This window comes from Lithobates pipiens, unplaced genomic scaffold (assembly GCF_037356315.1).
Source record: "Lithobates pipiens isolate NorthernLeopardFrog02 unplaced genomic scaffold, aLitPip1_a1.2 Scaffold_18, whole genome shotgun sequence".
In the NCBI taxonomy this organism is placed as follows: Eukaryota; Metazoa; Chordata; class Amphibia; order Anura; family Ranidae; genus Lithobates; species Lithobates pipiens.
The window spans coordinates 93,837,062-93,862,002 of NW_027507758.1; the positions used below are offsets into that span (position 1 = coordinate 93,837,062).

A 24,941-nucleotide genomic window follows, 5' to 3' on the forward strand; every position below is an offset into this window, starting at 1 on the left:
TGTTCACATCTATGCGGAGTATCATTCACACTTTATTATTGTAATGATTCATGTTACTTATAAGTTCACTTTATATAGTGAGAATATTATTGCACTATCTATAATCAGATACTTAGTTCTAAGGGGGAGCTCTGCGTAATCACCACTTATACAAATACAGAAATTATCGGTTGAGCTTGCCAGAAATGAAGTTACTTTGTCAATTCACGTAAGCTGCACTGAAGAATATATTCCTTCCTAGATATCTTCTGTAAACTACCAATTCCCCTGCCCCCCATGTAATAAAGATAGACATGTTTGTAGTCCATAGCAGGGGAGCAGCCTATTGTGACAACCATGACTCCCTCCATAGATACAAAGGAGTGGAGGACTTGTCTACCCAAGGATATAAAAGGAAATTAGATACACTTTAAATGGACTCAGGTAAGCAGATACCAAATAGATCTGAAGTGTAATTTAATGTTTGGAACAGTTTCAGAAGGGAGAATATAGCGGCACTTCACCTTCCTCACCCCCCTCCTCTTTCAGGGCATTCCCCTGAAATTATTACTGCCCACCCCACCCCCCGTACCACCTTCCAAGCCCGAAACCCTGTGGATCAAGTCATAGGTCACAGAAGTCTGTAGGACCATTCACAAAGTGCAGAATGGCGGGATGCTGGTGTCAGAGCTGGGCTCAGCCCTTCCTTCTCTGAGCTGGCCACTTAGGTGTTGGTTAATTGCCAGCTTCTATTTCTCCACAGTTACTCAGGTGTTGAGGATATCCTGCTCGTCAGTCCTGCCTACTTATGCCATCCAGCCCAGAGGATCTCTGCCTTCACCTTAACATCACAGAGACGCTCGACCGCATTCCTGTTAAAAGACTTGCTTGGCTGACATCCCTTCTGGTCCCAGATCCTGCTTGCTGCTTTACTACAGTCATCTCTGGCTCCCTGACGTTTGGCTTGTCTGACTATCTGTTCTGGTCCTGAACTCTGGCTATGTTTTGACTAAATTTTGTTCTATTTGCTTTTATTATTAAACAAGTGTGTTTTAACTCTAATTCTGTCTCAGTCTGATTTCATGGTTTCTGACAGTAGGCGAAGGCCATGAATTCAGAGGATACAGTCAATCCACTTGTTGGTAAGAAAAAGCAGGGCAGAGCCAAAAAGGTGGGACGTTAAATGAAGCTCGTGGTTAGCCAGATAGGTAAATAGGTGAACATAATCAGGTTTAATTAATTGCATGCCAGGTATTACAGATAGTAATATAACATGAAAAACACATGAATTAATACATAAGTAGTACAATACACAAATAATACTTCAATTTCTTGAATATGGCAGACAAAAAATAATAAATAGTTCACCAAAGACGAATGCATGAAAAATCATAATAACTAATAAAACTTATAAAACCTATGGCCTCATTGATCCTGAGATAGGTATTGGCGATAAATTCATTTGTAAGGCTAGATATATGTGGAGGTATAACGAACAGGCAGCTCTACGCGTTTTCGTGGCTAGAAACCCGTTCAGGGAATGCCCGAACCTTGAGGTCCTTTCATGGACAGACCTTAGGTGGCATTGTTTTGTCCCTAGTTATCTAGAAGGATAAGCCCCTGGTTTTGGTCACCCTTTCTTGGGCTGAGTCATCCGTCGAGATACAGGCACAACCCCTCTATTGATTGGCTCCATGCTGAGGTTCTCTCCTGGTCACCACAATGCAGTAAGTCATGCTTCCAGAAGTTAGCCAAGGTCCTGTGCACCTCTTCACTCTCCTCCCTGCCTTAGGAGTACAGCGATTTTAGCAATGTCTTTGACAAAGGTCAAGCTGCCTGTCTTGGCAAGAGGCCTTTTTTTCATTTGTAGTTAAAGTGGCTCTAAAGGCAGAAGTTTTTTTTTTTATCCTAATCCATTCCATGCATTAAGATAAAAAAAACTTTAGTGTGCAGGAGCCCCACTAATACTTATCTAAACCCCATCTCGATCCAGCGATATTGCATGACAGACTCGTCTCTCCCTCCTGATTAGTTGAGACACAGCAGTGGGCACTATTGGCTCCCGCTGCTGTCAATCAAAGTCAGTGAGCCAATGAGGAGAGAGAGGAGGTGGGGCCAAAACCACTGCACAGAGCAGGTGCTGTACAACATGTTTGTTATTCTTTAAACAAAAAAAACAAACAATACTTTAATATCACTTTAAGTAATACTGAGTTTTGTACCTTCCCTAGCATGTCATTAAAGAATGAAAGCAGTACAATGATGGGCTCATCTATCTGACATTCTGCTGTCTCCTAATCTGTGCTTGCACATGAACACTGCAACACAAATGACCCCCTTGTGGTGCTTCTCCCTCTCCCACTCTGATTTCTGCTTTACAGGTGTTTGCAAAAGGCCGATATCAGGTCAAATTCAGGTGCCCATTCAGCTTGAATTGAAATAATTTTGTTTAATGATGTGTAAATGATACAGAGCTGAATTATTTGTATCTTTCATATCATTTTTTATTTGGTTAAAAGAAGTAAAGAATTGTTAAAATGTGCTATTTGTGTTGCTAAAATTAGGTAAGCTAGACAAAAAGAATATGGAAAGAAGTATAGTGGTAACTCACAGCCACCAATCAAATGTAATTATTTATTTACTGAGAAATTAAATCTTGCTTTGGAAAAACTGCTCCAAAGTTCTATCTTTTATACATTAGCCTAGATGTGTATCGGGAAATCCTGTGATTTTTCTGGTGCTTAAATTGATATACTACACCTTGTGAAAACAATTAAAAAAAAGTTATAAAAATAAAAAACAAGCAATAGAAGGGGCTTGGTATATATCTGCAAGTAATGCAAACTGGAAAAAAAATAGTAATAACATCAGCTACTTTCACATGAAATACCCTCAATGCCTCACCAGTCAGCATATTTCCAATATACGAAGGTTCTTCCACTTTATCTGGAGTGGAGCTGATTTTTGCTGATCAGAGGCGGGGTTGATATTCATTGTGTTAACTTGATCGATAGGTCTGCCTTATCAGGAAATGTGAGGAGCATACTGTGTCTCTACAATATGAACAAAAGATTACTTTAATTACCTGTAAATATACATAACATATTGTTACATCATATACCAAGATTCTTGTGTATAGAACCATATGAAAGGAAATAGTAGGTATTCTGGGTGACCACCCTTCTTGTATGTACACCAATAGAGCCCTCAGATATCTGGAGACACTGAATGAAATGAGAGGCAGGTTTTGCATTCATAAGATGTCTGCCTTTATTAGGTGAGTATACAGCTTATATATAGTTCCATGTACCAATCCCCAAAGAGGGCAGGGGGGGGAGTGGTTAGTAAATGATGTATTTGTATAAAATATATGGTTATACAAGTCAGAGACCCATAAGATGCATATATCATGGGTTCAAAAAAGTCAACAGACCATCTGGTTATGAGTCATGTCATCCATCCTGTCCCATGGCCTACAGAACAGGGAACAGGAAAGGACAAACCAACCCACAATGATATATATAAAGTAAAGTGCTTGTGCAAGCATTTTAGTAAGCATGCTTTCATAGTTGCAGATTTAAGCTAAAATGACAAAGCATATCAAAATGGAGTCACAATGGTTTGGACATATGATTACACCACACATCATGCACTCTAAGCTAAGCTAGGGTCTACAGCTGCTGGAGCCAACCACAGCATCAGATCTAGAAAATTAATATGTAATACAAATGAATATTACACATAGGAAAGCTATATTCCATCTCAATCACCATGCTTTATAATTTAAATGGAAAACTCAAGTTTGAATCTTAAACCTCTTGCATGTTATTGTATTGTAACTTGACCTGCGTAGCCCAACAGTCCCCCTCTCAATAATGTCCCATACCAGCCCTTATATATCTATAATAATGAGACCACACCTTTTCTTTGGAGTAAAATGGCCACAACAGCCTTTTATTAAACATAACCAAAATATTTTACTCCCTCCAAAATATGTATATAAATATATAAATATATAAATATATATCTACAACTGTAAACCAAAACCTTGAACAACTTTTATCAACTCCAGTCTGGTGATCTCTGACGGTGACCCACTTTAATTCCAAAAACACCAACCTCACTGCTTTACCTTTTTACCATACCAGGCCTCACGCTGTGACCGCTCAGAGACAAACAATTCCTGCAGTGAAAAACCTCCCAGTATTCCGTCCACCGTTCGGGAATACAACTGAGGGGCCCATAATACCAATGAGCCCCCCCCACCCTTTTATATCACCTCTGTTTTACCGCCACCGTCAAAGACCACCAGAAATCTCACGCAGCAGCCCCCCAAAGGGCCGACTTCACTGTTGTGACGAACAGCCCACTGCACCTGAAAGACAGAAAAAAAAAAAAAAAAAAAAAACACCACGAAAACACCAGCAATCAAACCAACAACTCATACCCAAACATGCTATCCAGTAGGGAGGGAGGGTGGGAAAACTGCCTCCTCTGATGTCTTCCCCTCGAGACTGGTCCCGTTCCGGCTCCGCCCCCCTTTTATATGGCTCCTCCCCCTTGCGTGTTTCTCTTCCTCCACCTATCCTCCGTCTTGGTGTCTCTAGGCACCCGGTCATGCCCGCCCCTCCATTACCCCTCCCCTTCAGTACGTGTCATTCCGGGGCTCCCTTGACCTGCGTAGCCCAACAGTCCCCCTCTCAATAATGTCCCATACCAGCCCTTATATATCTATAATAATGAGACCACACCTTTTCTTTGGAGTAAAATGGCCACAACAGCCTTTTATTAAACATAACCAAAATATTTTACTCCCTCCAAAATATGTATATAAATATATAAATATATAAATATATATCTACAACTGTAAACCAAAACCTTGAACAACTTTTATCAACTCCAGTCTGGTGATCTCTGACGGTGACCCACTTTAATTCCAAAAACACCAACCTCACTGCTTTACCTTTTTACCATACCAGGCCTCACGCTGTGACCGCTCAGAGACAAACAATTCCTGCAGTGAAAAACCTCCCAGTATTCCGTCCACCGTTCGGGAATACAACTGAGGGGCCCATAATACCAATGAGCCCCCCCCACCCTTTTATATCACCTCTGTTTTACCGCCACCGTCAAAGACCACCAGAAATCTCACGCCACAGCCTGAAAAGGGTGACCACCTTACCCTTGAGGGCAACCCCACACCCTCAAAGCTTGTTGGATCCCCCCCTGTAAACCCAAAGACCACAGGTCAATCCCGACATCCGTGAGATGAACCCCATCCCCCCTTAGGTACAGACCCACATTGGACTCCAGTTCCCTGTGCCTGATCACCAGCCCTCCATTCTGAATCACGAATCTCCCCACCACCTTATTCACCCGGATCCTCGTCTTCTGAATGCTGGCCACTGACCTTGCCCATCTCCACTGCGTCCGGGCGACAATATCCGACCACAGCAGGATCGTACTGGGAAACCTAGCACGCAGCTTCAGAAAATCCGCCTTAATGTCATTCAGTAAATCCCGGACTTTCCGGGCTCCCAGGTCATTCCCCCCAGCATGCAGAACCAACACATCCGGGGGCCCATGCAGCCACACGAACCTTTCAACCACACTCACCACCCTCTCCCACCGCATTCCTGGTATCCCCAACCATCGCAATTCCGCTTCTGCCCTGGAAATCCCCAGTTGCCTCCCCGCAGGTCTCATGTCTCCTCTCCTGGCCCCCCAACACACGTAGGAGTGGCCCACGATCCAAACGAGGCGCGGTGAACCTCCATCTGAAACGAGAAACCAAAACCTGCTGATCCCCGAAAAACAATAACCCCACAGCAAAACCACTAACCACTGCCCTTACCACCCCACGGAGATCCCAACCCTACCCCCGTGGAAAAAACTCCATCAGTCCCAGGAACGGTTCCTGTATCGCATTCCGTATTACCAACCAACCAGGAATACAACTAAGGGCCATCCCACTCCCTGGACCGCCCAACCGCTAACTGAGGTCGAACGTATGACCTAAACCTACGCGACTCCCAACGACCAATCCTTCGTACCGCCGCCTCATCCAACCCGCACCGGGCCGCCTCTGTGGCCGCCCCGATGCGGAAGGAGTGTGAAGCATATTCCGACTCCTCCCAACCATTAAGCGCCAAACTTCGCCGGAAAACCGCCACGAACTGGAATCTGGACAGGAAAGACCCGTCCGCGTGGACAAGGAATGGACCCGGACTCCCCGGCCTAACCGCTCGGTAACTCCGAACCGCTTCTACCGGGCAAACCTGTGACCCTGCCAAACTGAATAAGCAAATGTTCACACCCCTACCCCGTTGGTCCGTCTTCGAACGCCTAAGAGTTATCTCCACCACTGATCCTGCCACCCGAACATCATGATCCCCCAGCCCCCCAGGAACTTTCCGGGACGGGCTGACCAACTCCCCAATCCGAAAAGCCCCGTAAAAAGCCAATGAAAAGGCCGCCGTGAACAACCGCACCTCGAACGGAGACGTGCAAACCGAAACCAATGTACCACAAATGGCCACCAAGACCCCAAACGTCACCGGACGTCTCGTGTCCCCCCTCTTCGACTGCTTCCGAAAACCCTTCAGCATCTGACGTATCCAAAAACCCTTCGACCAATCCTCCGACCCCAACAACTTAAAAAGGAATGACAAGCCCGCCAGTTTCCGATCGATCACTGCCGCCGAGCGCCCACTCTCCACGTTCCGGACCACAAAATAAAGTGCCAGCAAGCGCCCATCCCCGGCTCCCCCAGTTCCGTCCACCTCTCGCACCAACTCCTGCCATTCCCGCCATACCTTCACGTATGCCGTCCAGGTAGCCCCACTTACAGACCTGCGTATCCAGCCCGCGGCGACTCCAAGGGCAGCGCCCAAATCCACCCCGGGCACGGAATCCCGACTGCCTCCGCGCCAGGTGCCAGTTCCCGGAACTTGTCCCACTGGAAACGAGACAGGGAGTCAGCTAAGGCATTCTCCACCCCAGGTATATGCACAGCATACAAAAACACATTCAAACGCAGGCACCTAAGGACCAATTGGCGCAACAGTCTGATAACAGGAGGGGAGGAGGCAGACATGCGATTCACCACCTGCACCACCCCCATGTTGTCACAGTTGATGCGCAGCTTCAAATTCCTGCAACTCTCCCCCCACAGCTCCAGAGCCAACACAATCGGAAAGAGTTCCAGCAACACCAGGTTACCCAGGAAACCCGCTTCCTTCCACGAGCGCGGCCAAGGTTCCGCACTCCACCTGCCCTGGAAAAACGCACCATAGCCCGTAGACCCTGCTGCGTCGGTGACCAATGCGACATCGAAGTTGCTCACCGGCCCCCGACATCCACACCGCCCTGCCGTTATAGGAGGACAAGAAATCATGCCACACCCCCAAGTCGTCCCGGTGCTCCTCCGTCAACCGAATGAAGTGCGTGGGCGCCCGCACCCCCGCCGTCGCCGCCGACAGCCGCCGGCAGAACACCCGGCCCATCGGGATGATGCGGCACGCAAAGTTCAGTTTGCCCAGCAAGGACTGCAAGGTCGTCAGCTGAACCTTCCGACGGCCCTGAATCTCCCGAATCGCCCGCTGCAAATCCGCCAACTTGTCATCCGGCAACCTGCACTCCATAGCCGCCGAATCTATCACTATACCCAAGAAACTCAACACCCCCACTGGGCCCTCCGTCTTTTCGGCCGCCAATGGCACCCCAAAAACGCCTGCGATGTGCTGCAACGTGGACAAGAGAATCGCACACACAGCGGAGGCATGGGGGCCGATGCAGAGAAAATCGTCCAAGTAGTGAATGATTGACTCAATGCCGGAAACATCCCGCACCACCCACTCCAGGAACGAACTAAACTGCTCGAACACGGAGCAAGAAACGGAGCAGCCCATAGGCAAACACTTGTCCACGTAGAACTGCTCCCGCCAGTGACAACCCAACCACCGAAAACTGTCCGGGTGCACCGGCAGCAACCGGAAAGCCGACTCAATGTCTGCCTTGGCCATGAGCGCTCCCCGGCCGTAGCGCCGCACCCACCGAACAGCCGCGTCAAATGACGTATACGACACCGCACAGACGTCCGGGTCAATGAAATCATTGACCGAACCCCCCTTTGGAAACGACAAGTGGTGTATGAGCCGAAACTTGCCCGGCTCCTTCTTGGGGACAACCCCCAAGGGGGACTCCACCAGCGAGTCCCACGGCTTAACCGTAAACGGCCCCCCCATCCGACCCAGCGCCACTTCCTTCCCCAACTTTTCGTCCACCACCGCAGGGTGCTGCAAGGCCGACCTGAGGTTTCGCGCCACCGGCGGCACCACCTTCAAGTCACAGGGAATCCGGAAACCCTCCCGGAACCCCTCGGCCAGCAGCCGCGCAGCCACCCTGTCCGGGTACCTACTTAGGAATGGAAGCATCCTTTCCACCCTCACCGGCGTCTTCCCTCTTGTTAGCAGCGTCGCCGGGACGCTTTCCCCTTTTAAAGCAGCGAGACAGGGCGTGAGCCCCCCCGCAGCCGGAACACTCGTGCTTGAACCGGCACGCACTTCCAAACTTGCAGGCACCCTCGTTAAAAGACCAGCACACCCCCCACTTCTTTCCGGCCGACAGTCCTGAGGAGGGTGTACCCCCGGCCCCCCCCTGAAAAAACTGAGGCGGGGCCCGGGCGGAGGACATCAGCCTCATCCAGAGGCTGATGTCCTTGTGATCCCACCGCAACTCCTGACGCACCGCCTTCCGCTGCCGGAACTGTTCGTCGTACCGGAGCCATGCCACCCCCCCGTACACCCGGTGTGCCTCCCCAATGGCGTCCATATAGCAAAACAACGCCGAGCAGTGCTCGGGGTTCTTTTCGCCGATGACGCTCGCCAAAATCGCGAACGCCTGCAACCAATTCGCAAACGTACGCGGTATCAGCCTATAACGCCTCTTTTCCTCATCGTCTTTTTTCGTGTCATTGGGCTTGACCCGATCCAAATTGAATTTTTCCAGTGGGAGCAGCGAGAATATCTCCACATACTCACCTTTTGCAATTTTCTCCCGCACCTCCGGCTTCAGGTGCGCCCCGAGCGGTCCCTCGAAGCAGACGTACACCTCACAACGCGCCGCATCCCCAATCCGAACCACATCAGTACGGCTGGGTGTCGCGGCCGCCTCCTCCCCACCGCACCCCCCGCCCACCACCGGCACCGCCGTTGCGGACGCCGCGGGTTCCCCACCCGCCGCCGGCGGGACCCCCGCCGCCCCCGCTACTTTACCAGCCCCCCAAGGCGCCGTCATGGCAGGAGATCCCCCATCCCCCCCAAACCTGTCCACCAAAGCCCGCAATCCCTCCAACAAACCCTGCATGGGCGGCGCGGGCCCCGGGTCCACCTGACCCGACCCCGCCACCGACACCCCACCCAGCGGCGCCGGAGGCGCCGCTGAACCAGCCGCCCCTTGCACCACCCCCAGCAACCCCTGCAAAACATCAGAGAAAACAGTAGGTACTGACTTACCGGGCCGACCAGGAACACGTCCCGCAGCCGCGTTGCCGCTCTCCACCGCCGGGGGAACCACGTCGTCTTCAGCGGACAGTTCTCCCTCCGACCGGTCCTCCTCTTCCCTCTCCGCAGGCGCCAGAAGCCCCCTGGGCGATCCGCTCCCAGAGGCCGCAGCAAGCAGGTGGCTGGGAAGATCCTTCACCACAGGGGCCTTGCTCCCAGACTGGCGTAGAGAACCAGACCTAGGGCGCCCCCCCGCACCACCCCTGGGCGTCAGTCCTCCAGTCTGTCCATCAAGTAAGCCCGCATCCGCCCGGCGCCCCCCACCCACCGCCCGTGCCCCCCTGTAGGCCGACTCTGTCCGTCTTGCAGAACCCTCCGCACCGCTGGCTGTCCCCCTGCTCGTGCAGGGCCCCCCACAGGGGTCCCCCACGCGAACGGTCGCCGGGCTGGACGGCGGGGAGCCGGCGCCATCTTGGCCCGTGGCCCCGCCCCCCGGGGTAGGCCGGCGGCGTGCAGACCGCCCCAGGCCCCGATCGTCCTGCTGTCTCCGTTTTGTGGGGGGGACCGACCTGTCCGCCCCCGGGCTCCGCCGATCACGAGGTGGCCGAGGGGCGGGTCCCGGCGAAAAGCGCGCCGGAGGCCGAGACCTCCGGGCCCGCAGCACCGGCTCCCCGCTACTCGTGCCTGCCTCCGTCTCACCCATCCAGCGCTCCACCTGCTCGGTTAGCCACTCCGAACCCCGCACCTCCGCTTGAGCCCGCAGCCGCTCCAACACGTGCTCGATCGCCGCCATTTTGCCCAGAGAGGAGCAGCGCTGGAAAACTGCCTCCTCTGATGTCTTCCCCTCGAGACTGGTCCCGTTCCGGCTCCGCCCCCCTTTTATATGGCTCCTCCCCCTTGCGTGTTTCTCTTCCTCCACCTATCCTCCGTCTTGGTGTCTCTAGGCACCCGGTCATGCCCGCCCCTCCATTACCCCTCCCCTTCAGTACGTGTCATTCCGGGGCTCCCTGTACTGTCTCCATTTAGATTGGCACTGCGCAAACTGCTGGCGCTATATAAATCCTGTATAATAATAATAATTTCAATTAATTTCCCATCCATGTACACTTAGGGGTCTATTTATTGAATGTGTCTTATATGTTTATTTCCTATGACTGTCAGCTTCATTTAGTAGCAATTATGAGGTATCCTAATTGAGATCATCCAGCAAAGTACAGCATTATGGCTAATAGATGGAGCTGACCATATAGGTAACCCCCAATCGTTGTTATAAGACCTGTACAAATATGTAGGTAAAAGACAGTTAATATAAAACAATAATATAAATCGGTGCCAATGTTTCATTAAAATAATCAGTGTGCAATTAAGGGAGCATATCCTAAAAGCTCCCCTGGCTGTTAGAATCCAGCAGCTCTATGCAGATTTCTTCATCTAAAGGGAGAAGCTAACTCCCAGCAGCTGTCAAAAAGCTCCCAGAATGTTTCTTAATGGTGATCTTATATTGAATTAGAGATGTGGTGCAGTAACAACTTGACAGTCAATTTATTTATGAAGTTATGATATGTATAGAAAAAAACAGCAGCTAGAATCCCTCAAACCTGATAGTCATGCCTAGGGCTGCACAGTGAAATCTGCAATGTCCTCAGGAGAAAAGCAATACATGTACAGAATTGCGATAGTATTATTCTTTTACTAGAAAACAGAATCAAAGAAAACTGTAAAGCCAAAGTATGAAATATTGAAGGGGATGGTATAACGAAAAGTCAGACAATATTTAAATGATCTATATCAGCATGGGTGATGCAAAGATGGACTTACATGTTAATGCATTGGGACAGATATTCATTGTGGCATGCTGAGCCTCAACTCTCTTGCAGCTGTAAAATATTTTTTTTTTTTTGGCCTTGATGTACAGTAGCTGTGCCCAAAATGTACTCCATATCTCCTACAGGATTGCTCAGATCCACCCGCCAGCTTGTTTTGCAGTATAATTAGGTGGTAAATTAGGCAAACCGCTAAATACACAGTTACTTTTTTACATGGCAAAAGTTTGGGAAGTCAGCAGAGCTGTTGTGCTTTATACAGTTACACCATATCGTACAGTCCCTAGTAGCTACAGATATATTTCATGGTTCAGTAATTCAGCTTCTTGTATTACCCCTCAACCACCAGCTAGTTCACTTGACTCACAAAACAAGCAATTGTCACCTATCAGAAGAAAAAATAAAATGCTACCTATGGTTCTACCACCATGTGGTCTTTCCTACCTTGTTGCTGCACAGGACTGGAAGGTATAGGTGTCCTTTGATCCCACCTGCTTATTTATACATAGCAGCTACAAAGCCCCCAAGCCTGTCAATCTACCTGACCATTTTGATGTGCTTAGGCCAACACTCATTGCCTCAGATATTGGTTAATTTCCTAGCCTATGGTCCCAGTCTGTGTTTTCTCTGGCATTTTTCTGGTTACTGACTAATGTCTGTCCCCATTTCTGAATTGTCTGTTGATTTTGTTTCATCCTTGGGGTCTATCTCTGCTCAGTTACCATCTGTACAGCTGTGCCCCAGGGTCACAAGAAAACCAATAAACAAATATATTTTCGTTTTAGATGTTTGCATTGTTTTATCTAGTAAGCCTTTATATATCCTAACATTAACTAATAATTACACTTTTGCTTAAGTGTCTTTAAAGCGACTGATATCATTGCTCTTCCTGTTCTAGAATCTGCTATAGAGAATGATATAAGCTCTTTGGTGATTCCTCTCTCCTGGCACAATTTTAGACATCTCAAGATAGCAGCTGTGAAACTGTATAAAACTCCACTTTACTTGTCCTTTAATTCCACGTATCCCTTTTTTTCTTGTTTGGATTCTGTTATTGACAAATTCCAGCCAATAGCAAAGAATTTGCCACACAGGAAAGGAGGGAAGAATTCAGTGTGTCTAGTCATACTATGTATGAACCTTAAAAAGTCTTAAATCTAGTTTGAGTTATCACAGCTGCTATCTAGAGATTGCTAGAGAGCTCTATGGCGACAAAGGGAGCAATATGGAGCCTTAAAGTGTTACTAAACCCAGGACCCTGCATTCTCTATATCTGGTCTCCCACAGAATATGGAAATGCAATTATTTTAGTACATATAAACTGCTAAATACCTTTTCTCCTCAGCAGTATATAGCAGTTTTGTGACTTCTATCAGTTTGTAGGAGGATTTTTCATTCTTTTCTGACTGTTCTATGATGATGCATAACCCCCAACCCTCTGCCTGGATAGTGCTGATTGGTTCTATGCTGATCACATGCCCCCTCACGATTAAAAAAAAAAACTGTAGCAATACACACCAAACTGAGCATGTGCAGAGGGCCTCCAAGGCTCTTTACTATCAGCAGATGGATTGGGGGTAGAAAAAGAAGGGGATTAGAGGAGACTGAATGAAGCAGCCTTTTTACATGATGCAGAGGATTAAGCCCTTAGGTTCCATAGTGAGTATAACAAGCATGCTTTACTATATATTCAGCCTGATTTTACTGTTTTGGGTTTAGTAACACTTTAATGCAGAGGTACTAGTTGAGACAGAAGGAGGGAAGAAATAATAGTATAAATGACTTCAAGGCATGCAGTAATATTATAATAGATAAATACACAGAAGAAATACATACAGTATATGGGAGATGTTTAATTTTGTCAAAAAATTTAAATTTCTTTCTATCCGGTCCTGAGGTATACACAGTTCTGCCACAGTGGCCATCCCTGAGAGAAGCTATACCCATGCTCAACTGTTATTTAGACGTATCGGTTGCTGGGGACTGGTGCTCCTAGCAGGAGTGTAAGCCCCCAAAGCATGAATACTTAAGAAGTGTAAGCCTCGGAACTGGTATATTCCAAAGTCCAACAATTTTTTTTAGGCTATATGTTAAAACATCACAGTGAGAGCAGATAACGGGTTTTAGCCACAAAAGTCTTCTTCGTAGAATAAGTACAAGTGAACAAATAACAACATTTATCAAAAGAAATGTTTGATCCCCAATTAATCATTTTAGGAGGCAGTTCCCATTAAAATAAAATCAAACAAAAATAACACCAAGAAGAAGAAAGTCAAAGAACGACTGCTCAAATTGAATATTATTAACATACATATTAATCATAATACATTAAAAATAATTTCAATAACCTATGATTAGGACCTGATGGAATCCTGGTGGTTTTTTTTTGTTTTTTGTTTTATCTGGAAATAGTTATTAGAAAACTTATGTCACACCATACATAAAAAAACAATAATATACATACAGGTATCATTGCGATACATCCAGCGATATCATTTGCACTATAAAGCAAAAGAAACAAAAATGGAATGCAAATCAAATGTATACTTCTATTATATATGTAGCACCCTGGTCCTAAACCGGGCTGCTACTAAATTTAGTTGTGCTAGGTGGTAACTAACCTGGCTAATTGGACTGTTGATCCACTGATTCCTGTTCTAAGTCTGAGCTTGGGGAAGTCTCTCTCTTCTGTCAATAGGTGACACTGTTGCTTTTGGCATTAGAATTATGTATTACAATAAATTCAAGTAATGGCTAACTAGGTTGTCTCAGCCAATTAGCAGGAGTTTCTTTGACTGCTGTGTATGCTGGGATAGGCTATCTATTTGGTAGGAGTCAGGTGATTGGGGTTCTTCCCAGCCCGAGGCTGCGGCTTGGGTGGGTGTGTGTGTTGAGAAGCTCCTGGTTGCTAGGCCTGAAGCTGGAGGCCTATCCATGAGGCATGCTGGCTGCTAGATCCACTTAAGGCCTATCCATCAGTTTGGGGGTTTCCACAAAGGGGGAGCAGCCAAGGTTCAGCCTGAAGCTTGGGGCAGAACCATGTGTTAGAGGCTCAGCCTGGCAGGAGCCTGAATGTGTCAGAGGTAAAGGAGAAGCAGTTGCCACAAAGGGATGACCACTCCTGCCGAGGTAATTTTGGAAGGGATGAAGTTCTGAAGGAGTACCAGAGCAGACACTTCACTAGCCGGGGACAGTGAAGTAGTGGGAAAGCTTCAGTGGAGAATCATCCAGGAAGGCAGCAGTAGCTGTGAGTAAAGCTTGAAGGTGTACAGCAGATAACTGTAAGTAAAACTTAAAGATAAAATACAGCAGTTAGCTGTGGATGAAGCTCGGAAATCCAGCAGGTAGTTGAGAGTCCAAGAAGTCTAGTGAAAGATGGCGATCTGAGCTTACGGATCTACAGTAGGATACTGTGAGAGAAGTTGTTGCCATAGGAGACAGCGTTTGCTACCAGATACAGATTGCTGCATTCAGCTTAAAGGCCCTTGTTCTGTATTGCTGTCTGCCTAGTTCTATTTTTGTCTGCGGAGTTTGCCTTAATAGCTATTGCATTTGCCTAAGGGTGTCCTATGCCCTAAACCCAGTCTAGCTACAAAAGGTGACTGGTGCCCAATCTTTCCACCTTGCACTACACCCACTATGCCTAGTAATCTCCACCCTGAGGAGGAATGCACGTTCTCCCTGGCTCTGTGGGTCACCATCAGGCCCTTGGAAGTCAGGGAGACTACTACATATAAAATCAGCAATAGGAGCCTCCGTAGATCCCAAGTAGCACTGTGGTGCAAAACTAGGAGAGAATAAATCAACAGGGTAAATAATGAATTTAACATAGGGTGTACTGCTGGGATGCCTAGCCTCCCAGCTACCAAGTCCAGTGGGCAGAGCCCAGGGGTATCTAACCAGGCCGACCACATTTAATCAAACTTAGCTGGGCAACCCCTATGTTGGTAAACATTTTTGTTCCAGCCTTTAAAGTACCCCCATCTGTTTAATCCATTCATTAATGGTAGGTGGTATATCAGACTTCCAGTGGCAAAGAATGAGCTTGCGAGCCTGAAACAGCGCATGCAAAATGGCCTCTTTCATGAAATCCTGGAAATCAAGGCGGTCTAAGATGGGGTAACGTTAAATACACTATTCAAAGTTTTAACTACTCCAGTCCAGTCAATATAAATGAAATTTGGGACAGCGCCATAAGAGGTGTATGAGATCTCTGTGCTTCCTTTGGCACCTGCTACATTTGGGTTCCACGAGAATACCCGTTTTAAAGAACCTAGATGGTGTATAATAGTCCTGTAACAAAATACATAATTGCATCAGTCATTGTGGGTGGGTTAAGTGAGACCAGTAGAATGGCTTGGAGTGTGGTGTCCCACTCATCCCCTGACAGGGTACCAACATAATTCCCCCACTTCCCCATGGAACCCTGGTGTTTAAAATTAATATCCACCAAGCTTTTTGTTGTAGAAGGATGTGGTGAACGTCACTGTATGGCTCCAGAGTAGACCTGATTTTTCTCTCCACCAGTAGCCTGAGACTGGACTGTAAAAAGAGAAGTAGTATTAGCTCATCTATCTGTTACTTTATTCTCTCCTTCCCTTGTATTGCTCCTTCCTTGGGTGTACCCCAATCGGAGCTCCACTGTGAAGGGACTGCAAGGGGCTGATATTAAGTCCCACTCTTGTGTTCACACTGCTTGCATTTCAGAAATACATTTAGGGATGCATTAATGAATACAGAGCTGCATTAATATGTTACATAGATACATAGTAGGTGAGGTTGAAAAAAGACACAAGTCCATCGAGTCCAACCTATGTGTGTGATTATATGTCAGTATTACATTGCATATCCCTTTATGTTGCCGTCGTTCAGGTGCTTATCTAATAGTTTTTTGAAACTATCCATGCTCCCCGAAGGGAAGGGAAGGTAATTCCACATCCTTGCCGCTCTTACAGTAAAGAACTCTCTATGTAGTTTAGGGTTAAACCTCTTTTCTTCAAATGTTAATGAGTGGCCACATGTCTTTTTAAATTCTCTTCTGCGAAAAAGTTTTATCCCTATTGTGGGGTCACCAGTATGGTATTTATAAATTGAAATCCTATCCCTTCATAAGTGTCTCTTCTCCAGAGAGAATAAGTTCCGTGCTCACAACCTTTATTCATGACTAATATGCTCCAGGCCCTTTATTAGCTTAGCTGCCCTTCTATTTACTGGCTCCATTTCCAGTGCATCCTTCCTGAGGACTGGTGAACAGCATACTCTAGGTGCAGCTGGACCAGAGTCTTGTAGAGCGGGAGAATTATCATTGATCCCTTTTTTAACGCATGCCAATATTCAGTTTTTTTTTATTAGCAGCAGCTTGGCATTGCATGTCATATACTAGAATCCCCAGGTCCTTTTCCATCCTAGATTCCCCAGAGGTTCTCCCCCCCAGTGTATAGATTGCATTCATATTTTTGCCACCCAAATGCATTATTTTACATTTTTCTACATTAAACTCATTTGGCATGTAGTTGCCCACCCCATTCATTTGTTCAGATCTTTTTGCAAGGTTTCCACATCCTGCGGAGAAGTTATTGCCCTGCTTAGCTTAGTATCATCCGCAAATACAGAGATTGAACTGTTTACCCCATCCTCCAGGTCGTTTATGAACAAAACAAATAGGATTGGTCCCAGCACAGAACCCTGGGGGACCCCACTACCCACCTCTGACCATTCAGAGTACTGCTCATTTATCACCACCCATGTACTCACCCTATGGTCCATGCCAGCCTTATTTTGTACAGTAAACATTTATGGGGAACTGTGTCAAATGCTTTTGCAAAATCCAGATATACCACATCTATGGGCCTTCCTTTATCTAGATGGCAACTCACCTCCTCATAGAAGGTTAATAGATTGGTTTGGAAAGAATGATTCTTCATGAATCCATGCTGATTACTGCTAATGATACCGTTCTCATCACTAAAGTTTTGTATATAGTTTCTTATCATCCCCTCCAAGAGCTTGCATACTATTGATGTTAGGCTAACTGGTCTGTAATTCCCAGGGATGTATTTTGGGCCCTTTTTTAAATATTGGTGCTACATTGACTTTTCTCCCATCACCTTTTACCATTCCAGTCAGTAGACTGTCAGTAAAAATTAGGAACAATGGTTTGGCAGTTATTTGAATGAGTTCCCTAAGTACCCTCAGATGCAAGCCATCTGGTCCCTGTGATTTATTAATGTTAAGTTTCCCAAGTCTTCTAAATCATTTTGAAACACAGATCTTCTTAATCATACTTTGCAGGACATACAGTATCTAACAGGGTAGTACAACCCTCATGTTTTTTTAAATATTTTATTATATCTTTTCATGTGACAACATTATTATTATATCATTTCATGTGACAACACTGAATAAATTACACTTTGCTACAATGTAAAGTAGTGAGTGCACAGCTCGTATAACAGTGTAAATGTGCTGTCCCCTCAAAATAACACTAATAATGTCTTAAAGAGGAAGTAAACCCTGATGGGTTTACTTCCTCTTTGTCTCCCTGCAAAGGTAAAGCATAATGGGCTACTATGCATCGTGGAACCTGTTCTGTTAAACCGCTGTGTGGTTTTGGCCACCGTGCTGCAGCTCAGTTTCAGGGTCTTGGCAATCTTCTTATAGCCTAGGCCATCTTTATGTAGAGCAACAATTCTTTTTTTCAGATCCTAGGAGAGTTCTTGGCCATGAGGGGCCATATTGAACTTGAATCAGTGACCAGTATAAGAGAATAGGAGTGATAACACTAAATTTAACACACCTGCTCTCCATTCAAACCTTGTGAGACCTTGTAACACTAACGAGTCACATGACACCCGGGAGGGAAAATTGCAAACTGGGCAATTTTTACTTAGGGGTTACTCACTTTTGTTGCCAGCGGTTTAGACATTAATGGCTGTTTTTTTTACTTATTTTGATGGGACAGCTGTACACTGTTATACAAACTGTATACTCACTACTTTACATTGTAGCAAAGTGTAATTTTTTTCAGTGTTGTCACATGAAAAGGTGATATAAGAAAATATTTACAAAAATGTGAGAGGTGTACTCACTTTTGTGAGATACTGTATATCCACTTAAAACTCAGGCCTATATAGTATCAAGGGCAATGTTCCTCCATTCTCGGTCAAGGCACATTTTGCTTGAAGTGTCAGCGTTTTTTCGGCTATATAATCTCATTCTTCTGTTCTTCAAGGTCTAAGTTCTACCTGGTAGATTTCTCATTTCTGCGGATGCCAATTTTGGATGAAAAGTCTGGCAGGCAGTCTTCTAGTGGGGGGTTCCTCTATTCTGTTCTAGGTGTGTTGGCCTTGCTGCCATGTTGCCCAGCCCTCATGTTCAATGCCTTGCTACATAGCAAGTAGGCACATGCAGGGGCGGACTGACCATTGGGCCACTTGGGCAATGCCCGAGGGCCCCGAGCCACTAGGGGGCCCCATCAGGGTTGCCAGCCTCAGTAAAACCAGGGACAGTATTTAAAAATCTGTGTTCTTTTTACCTCTGTCTCTGAAATGTCCCTTACCGACTTCCTTTTGGTCTAAAAATCCCAAGATTATAGCTTCCCCACCTCTCCAGTACCTTCTCAGCCAATAGAAACATGTCTGTGTATACTGTGTGTACATGTCTGTGTATACTGTGTGTGTGTGTATATACTGTGTGGCCCCATAAACTCGGATTGCCTGGGGGCCCCATAATCTCCTATTGCCCGGGGGCCCCATGAGTTGTCAGTCCACCCCTGGGCACATGTCTTTTACCCCATTGCTTGATAAAACTAAGGCTTATACGACCTAGGGGGTTATGCCTGGGAAGGGGATTTATTCCCTTTTTTTGTGCAGTGTCCATTCACCTGAAGGTGGCAACATAACCCAAGTAGTTGTGAATATGAAGTGTCCTGTCTCCTTTTTTGTGCTCCACTAAAATTATTTTACAAGTAAGCCAAATATCCAAATTTACTGGGAGTACTCAGTCACTCTAAACAAGCTGCTGAAAGGCTTCTCTAAGCTTTAGTGCTGGTAAGCTACTGCAGTAGATATCCAGCATCCAGTTGATTTAGGGTTCTACTTTATTTGTGTACCGCAATTTGTGTTTGGTGTACTTAACTGCATCCGCTTTATTTTTTTGGTCCTTAACTGTCTCTATTTCTTACCTCACATATTTTTTATTTTTTTTCTTGCAGATGGTTCATATTACTGTCAGAGCTTTATTATCAATGATAATATATTAATGTCATACACTGACATCAGGGTTGACTGGTGCAGTATATAATTAGTCTGCAGTAACATGATACATTCACTTTTATCTTGCAGCCCTTCAAAGTCTGGTAATTTAGAGCTAAGTGCTTTAACTGTATATTATCCAGAATAATATCTATGATCAGGAAAGTTTGAGATTTCAGAAGTCTAAAAATAATAAAAGTCTAGTGGAAGTATATATAATAGTGTTTCTGTGTCTCGTTAAAAAGTGCTCAGGTTTGGGTAAAAGCAAATTTGATGTTGTATAAAGCGAGAAAGTTAAATATCACATTTTTCATATGGTATCCTTTTTATCTTGTTCTTATATACCTGTCTAACCATATTAAAGGGAAGGTACATGCCAAATAGTTACAGGACACAGGGATAGCCTTTGTAATTACATTTTTTTTTTTTGCGTTAACACTATATTGCCAAAAGTATTGGGACACCTGCCTTTACACAAACACATGAAATTTAATGGCATCCCAGTCTTAGTCCATAGCGTTGAATATTCAGTCGGCCCACCCTTTGCAGCTATAACAGCTTCAACTCTTCTGGGATGGCTGTCCACAAGGTTTAGGAGTGTGTCTATGGGAATGTTTGGCCATTCTTCCAGAAGTGCATTTGTGAGGTCAGGCACTGATGTTGGACGAGAAGACCTGGCTCACATTTTCCGCTCTAATTCATCCCAAAGCTGTGCAGGCCAGTCAAGTTACTCCACCCCAAACTCGCTCATCCATGCCTTTATGGACCTTGATTTGTGCACTGGTGCGCAGTCATGTTGGAACAGTAATGCCGTGTACACATGACCGAATTTTTCGACGGACTTTCGGCGGAGTTCCAACGGACTTTCCAAATTAACGGACTTGGCCACACACAATCGCACCAATGTCCGACGGATTCCAACGTGATGACGTACGACCGGACTAGAATAAGGAAGTTCATAGCCAGTAGCCAATAGCTGCCCTAGCGTCGGTTTTTGTCTGTCGGACTAGCATACAGACGAACGGATTTCTCGATAGGAACTGGATCCGGCAGAGTTCTGGCGAAAAAATTTGAAACATGTTCTATTTCTAAAGTCCGTCAGATTTTTGTACAGCAAAGGTCCAATGGAGCCCACACACCATGGAATTGTCCGCCAGATTCGTTATGTCGAACCTTTGCTGTCGAAAAGTCTGGTCGCGTGTATGCGGCATAAGGGAACATCCCCAAACTGTTCCCACAAAGTTGGGAGCATGAAATTGTCCAAAATGTCTTGGTATGCTGACGCCTTAAGAGTTCCCTTCACTGGAACTATGGGGTCAAGCCCAACCCCTGAAAAACAACCCCACACCATAATCCCCCCTCCACCAAATGATTTGGACCAGTGCACAAAACAAGGTCCATAAAGACATGGATGAGTGAGTTTGGGGTGGAGGAACTTGACTGGTTTGCACAGAGTCCTGATCTCAACCCAATAGAACACCTTTGGGATGAATTAGAGCGGAGACTGCAAGCCAGGCCTTCTCATCCACATCAGTGCCTGGCCTCACAATTGCGTTTCTGGAAGAATGGTCAAACATTCCCATAGACACACTCCTAAACCTTGTGGACAGCCTTCCCAGAAGAGTTGAAGCTGTTATAGCTGTAAAGGGTGGGCCAACTCAATATGGAACCCTATGGACTAAGACTGGGATGCAATTAAAGTTCATGTGCGTGTAAAGGCAGGTGTTACAATACTTTTGGCAATATAGTGTATGTGCACATTATAGCAAGCTTATCTCCTTGTGCGCCTTCCTCCGGCAATGTTAGGTCCATGCTTCCTCTCGTTGCACCGCATGCTGCCCTCTCCTTCGACATTTGGTGTTTTCATATTTGGACCATTGGGAGACCAGTATCGATTTAACATCTGTGGATATGCTGAAGTTGCATCATCCCATCACCCGGCTCCATTTGTAGCATCTTAGGCCGCGTACACACGGGCGGATTGTCTGCCCAACTTAGTCCGCTGAACCGTGTTTCAGCGGACAATCCGCTCGTGTGTGGGCTTCAGCGGACTTTTTCAGCGGACAGTCTGACGGACTTTGTCTTTCGGAATTTCCATAATTTTGTCCGTCCAAACTTGGTTTTGTCCGTCCAAACTTGGTTTCAGCGGACAGTCCGCTCGTGTGTAGGCAAGTTGGACGGACTAAGTATGGCGCATGCTCAGAAAGGATTTACACGGCCGAAGGTTGCATTGCAGTGTATTGGACGTCGTTTTTCTAGTCCCGTCGTACGTGCTGTACACGTCATCGCGCAAGTTTTCAGCGGACTGTCTGTTCATCGTGTGTGGTCAAGTCCGTTCATTCAAAAGTTGAACGGACTGTCTGTCGGATTGTCTGACGAACTTAGTTGGGCAGACAATCCGCCCGTGTGTACGCGGCCTTACAGATACTGAGGATGGGTTGAGAGTTTGCATTGCTGTGCCTATACTGGAACCCAAGTATGCAAAACATGATAGGAGACCAGTAAAGCAGTGTTTTGGCAGAGGACACATGAAAATTCTCCTCTACCAAAGATAATGCTAACTACCATCAAACCTTTTTTTCTTGAAGTAGTATTTTTTTTTTTTTATTTAACACATTGAGCACAATTAAATAAACATCCCCAGTGAACTATTTGTTACTTTTTGTACCCAAGCACTGGCAGTTTACAACTTCCAATGCTGCTGGCTCCTGCTCTCTCAGTGCTGCTTGCCTGAACTTCTGATCTTCACACGAAAGAGGTAACAATGGTCAGTGAAATATTGAGCCAGTTTGTTTGGAAAAGGGAGGAGGAACAGGGGAACACCTTGCTACCCTAGGCCTTGGGGCTGTGTGTTTCTTTTGATGCACACAGTATAGGGAGAAACAACTCTAGTCCCTCCATGCAAGGGTGACTTCATAGGATGCTGTAAGAGAAAATAGCCACCCTGAAACAGGAAATTAGGGGCAGTGATGCTGGCAACAATTTAAAAGAGACATGTGGGCTTTCAAAACGACAGACATATGTACTCACCTTGTCAATACAGCTTCGGTGCAATGCTGTTTGTTCCCTGCTGCCTCTACATAGAGAACTGAGTGATCAAAAATCATTGATTGCTCAGTTCTCAGTGTTCAGTGAGCAGGGAGCCGGTAACTGTTAGTCACAGACTGTCTGCTTTGTCTCTCCACCATTCACTGGAACGCCGAGCTTTTTTTGGAAGGGCTTTATGACATCAGGACCTTAGACAACAGGGACACAGGGAAGGAGACCCTGCAGGGACTAGTCCAGCAGCCTGAAGAAGCAGAATATCAAGTAATTAAGTATTTTCTGTATCCCTTAGAGCAGGGGTAGGCAACCCCGAACACAGGTGCCACAAGCGGCACTTGAAGCTTCTTTTGCCGGAACGCGACTCCCTCCCCATCAGCAGAGCAGCTCAGGGAAGTGTCAGTGATACACTATTGCATTCCAATCTCAGAATTCCCCACACCGCACCTGTACTGAGGGGGGAGGGGGCACCGTGCCCCCACACATTGTAATAGATTGGAAACATTGTTTGGTTCTTTTATTTTGCTGTAGCTGCGATCGTCAGCTTTTGTGATGGGGAAGAGATTGGGTTCAGTTCTGCGGGGGGGGCAGTTTCCAGGAGGAGGAGGACTGTCATTGGCTGCTGCTAAAACCAGTATTCAGCGCAATGAAAATCACAGTGCAGTTAGTTCCTGTTTCCTGCCAGTTTTCTGCACCAGAAGTACATTGCAAGGATTATAACTTTTTTTTTATTCTGAAGAAATCCTTGTGTGTTTGTCTGTGCCTCTGTGTACAGTGGATCTAATGGGAGTGGTTTCATAATTATCAGTCAGCTGTGCAGCTGCACAGCACTAAGGAAATCTGCTGGGCCTGCATCCCTTTAGATGGGTTTCTATTGGAAATATCTCACCAAAAATGACTTTTTTGTTGCAGGGGATTCCTGAAATCTGACTTGTATCTTAGGTAGACTTCTGGGAAAATTAGCGAGCCAATCACACAAGCGGGAAATTATGTTTCGGGGCAGTGTACTCTGTGTACAGAACAACTCCATGTAGCCATATTGCATTGCATTTATAGAAAATGACAGCAGCTTCAGATTGAAAAGGAATGACCAGTCCATTTTTTGCAATTCTGCACTGCGCCGATTTAAATGACAATTACATGGTCGTGCGACGCTGCACCCAAACAAAATTGACGTCCTTTTTTTCGCACAAATAGAGCTTTCTTTTGGTGGTATTTGATCACCTCTGCGGTTTTTATTTTTTGTGCTATAAACAAAAAAACACAATATTTTGTACTTCTTGCTATAATAAATATCCCCATTTTTTTGTAAAAAAAAAAGCAAATTTTTTTCTCAATTTAGGCCGATATGTATTCTTCTACATATTTTTGATAAAAAAATTGCAATAAGCATATATTGATTGGTTTGCATCTACAAAATAGCTATATTTATAGCATTTTTATTATTCTTTTTTTTTTTTTTACTAATAATGGAGGCAATCTTTTTATCAAGACTGCGACATTATGGTGGACACTTCGGACACTTTGACTCCGTTTTGGGACCTTTGGCATTTATACAGCGATCAGTGTTATAAAAATTCACTGTTTACTGTATAAATGTCACTGGCAGGGAAGGAGTTAACACTAGGGGGCGATCAAGGGGTTAACTGTGTTCCCTGTGTGTGTGTTTCTAACTGTAGGGGGGGTGGGACTGACCTAGAGGAAGTGACAGATCGTGGTTTATAGCTACTAGGAACTCACGATCCGCCACTCCTCAAAGAACAGAACAGGGATTTGTATGTTTACACACACACACACACACACGTCCCAGTTCTGTCTCTCATGCCTGCGATCGTTCGTGGCCGGCAGTCATCGCGACCATGGACCACGAGCATTGGTACCTCCGCAGTGCATCGGCCATGTGTCTGCTATCCCGATCCCACGAGTTGACGCATAGCTACGTCGGTACGCGGGATCGTGCTGACCTGTAGCATAAGGAGGTCGGCTGGTCGGCAAGCGGTTAATAACATTCAATTACAATATGACTTGTATCACAATTGTACACGCTATATTATTTTTTCTTTGCAATTTTTTTCCCCATGAAACTCAAGTTCTTTAAGCTATTGTACTGGTCACCTTGGAGAACACTTGATTCATACTAATGTGCAACATTTCTATTTATTGCTTTTCTATATTGCTATGTTAGGTTTCAGAATATGTTTACCAAAATGAAAAGAATACGTGCAAAAAGGAAAAATTACCATTTTCTCAGGGTATTTTGCACTCTTTTATGGTTTTATCTTAAGAGTTCTGCTAGTTTCTTTTAAATGTTTAATAATCACAGGTAACTTTTCTGCTTGATG

At 45.8% G+C, this 24,941-nt stretch overlaps 2 protein-coding genes across 8 annotated transcripts in view; one reads left to right on the top strand and one right to left on the bottom strand.

Moving 5' to 3' along the window:
* The window catches only part of MACROD2 (mono-ADP ribosylhydrolase 2), a 3,459,957-nt gene that overhangs the window by 1,853,150 nt on the left and 1,581,866 nt on the right, over positions 1-24,941 (top strand). The gene's annotated exons all lie outside the window — the stretch shown is intronic.
* On the bottom strand, positions 4,597-10,275 carry LOC143989400 (uncharacterized). Its single transcript, XM_077489522.1, has 2 exons — positions 9,495-10,275; positions 4,597-6,937 (listed from the first exon to the last, which is right to left on the bottom strand). The coding sequence occupies exons 1-2, from the start codon at positions 10,273-10,275 to the stop codon at positions 5,937-5,939; spliced, it is 1,782 nt and encodes a 593-aa protein (XP_077345648.1). The 3' UTR covers positions 4,597-5,936.

Excerpts from the sequence above, each read along its gene's own strand:
- LOC143989400 (XM_077489522.1), bottom strand. The coding sequence starts at position 10,275 with ATGGCGGCGATCGAGCACGTGTTGGAGCGGCTGCGGGCTCAAGCGGAG. Across the intron at positions 6,938-9,494 it reads ACGTGTTCCTGGTCGGCCCG|TGGGACAAGTTCCGGGAACT; the intron begins GTAAGTCAGTAC and ends TCTCGTTTCCAG.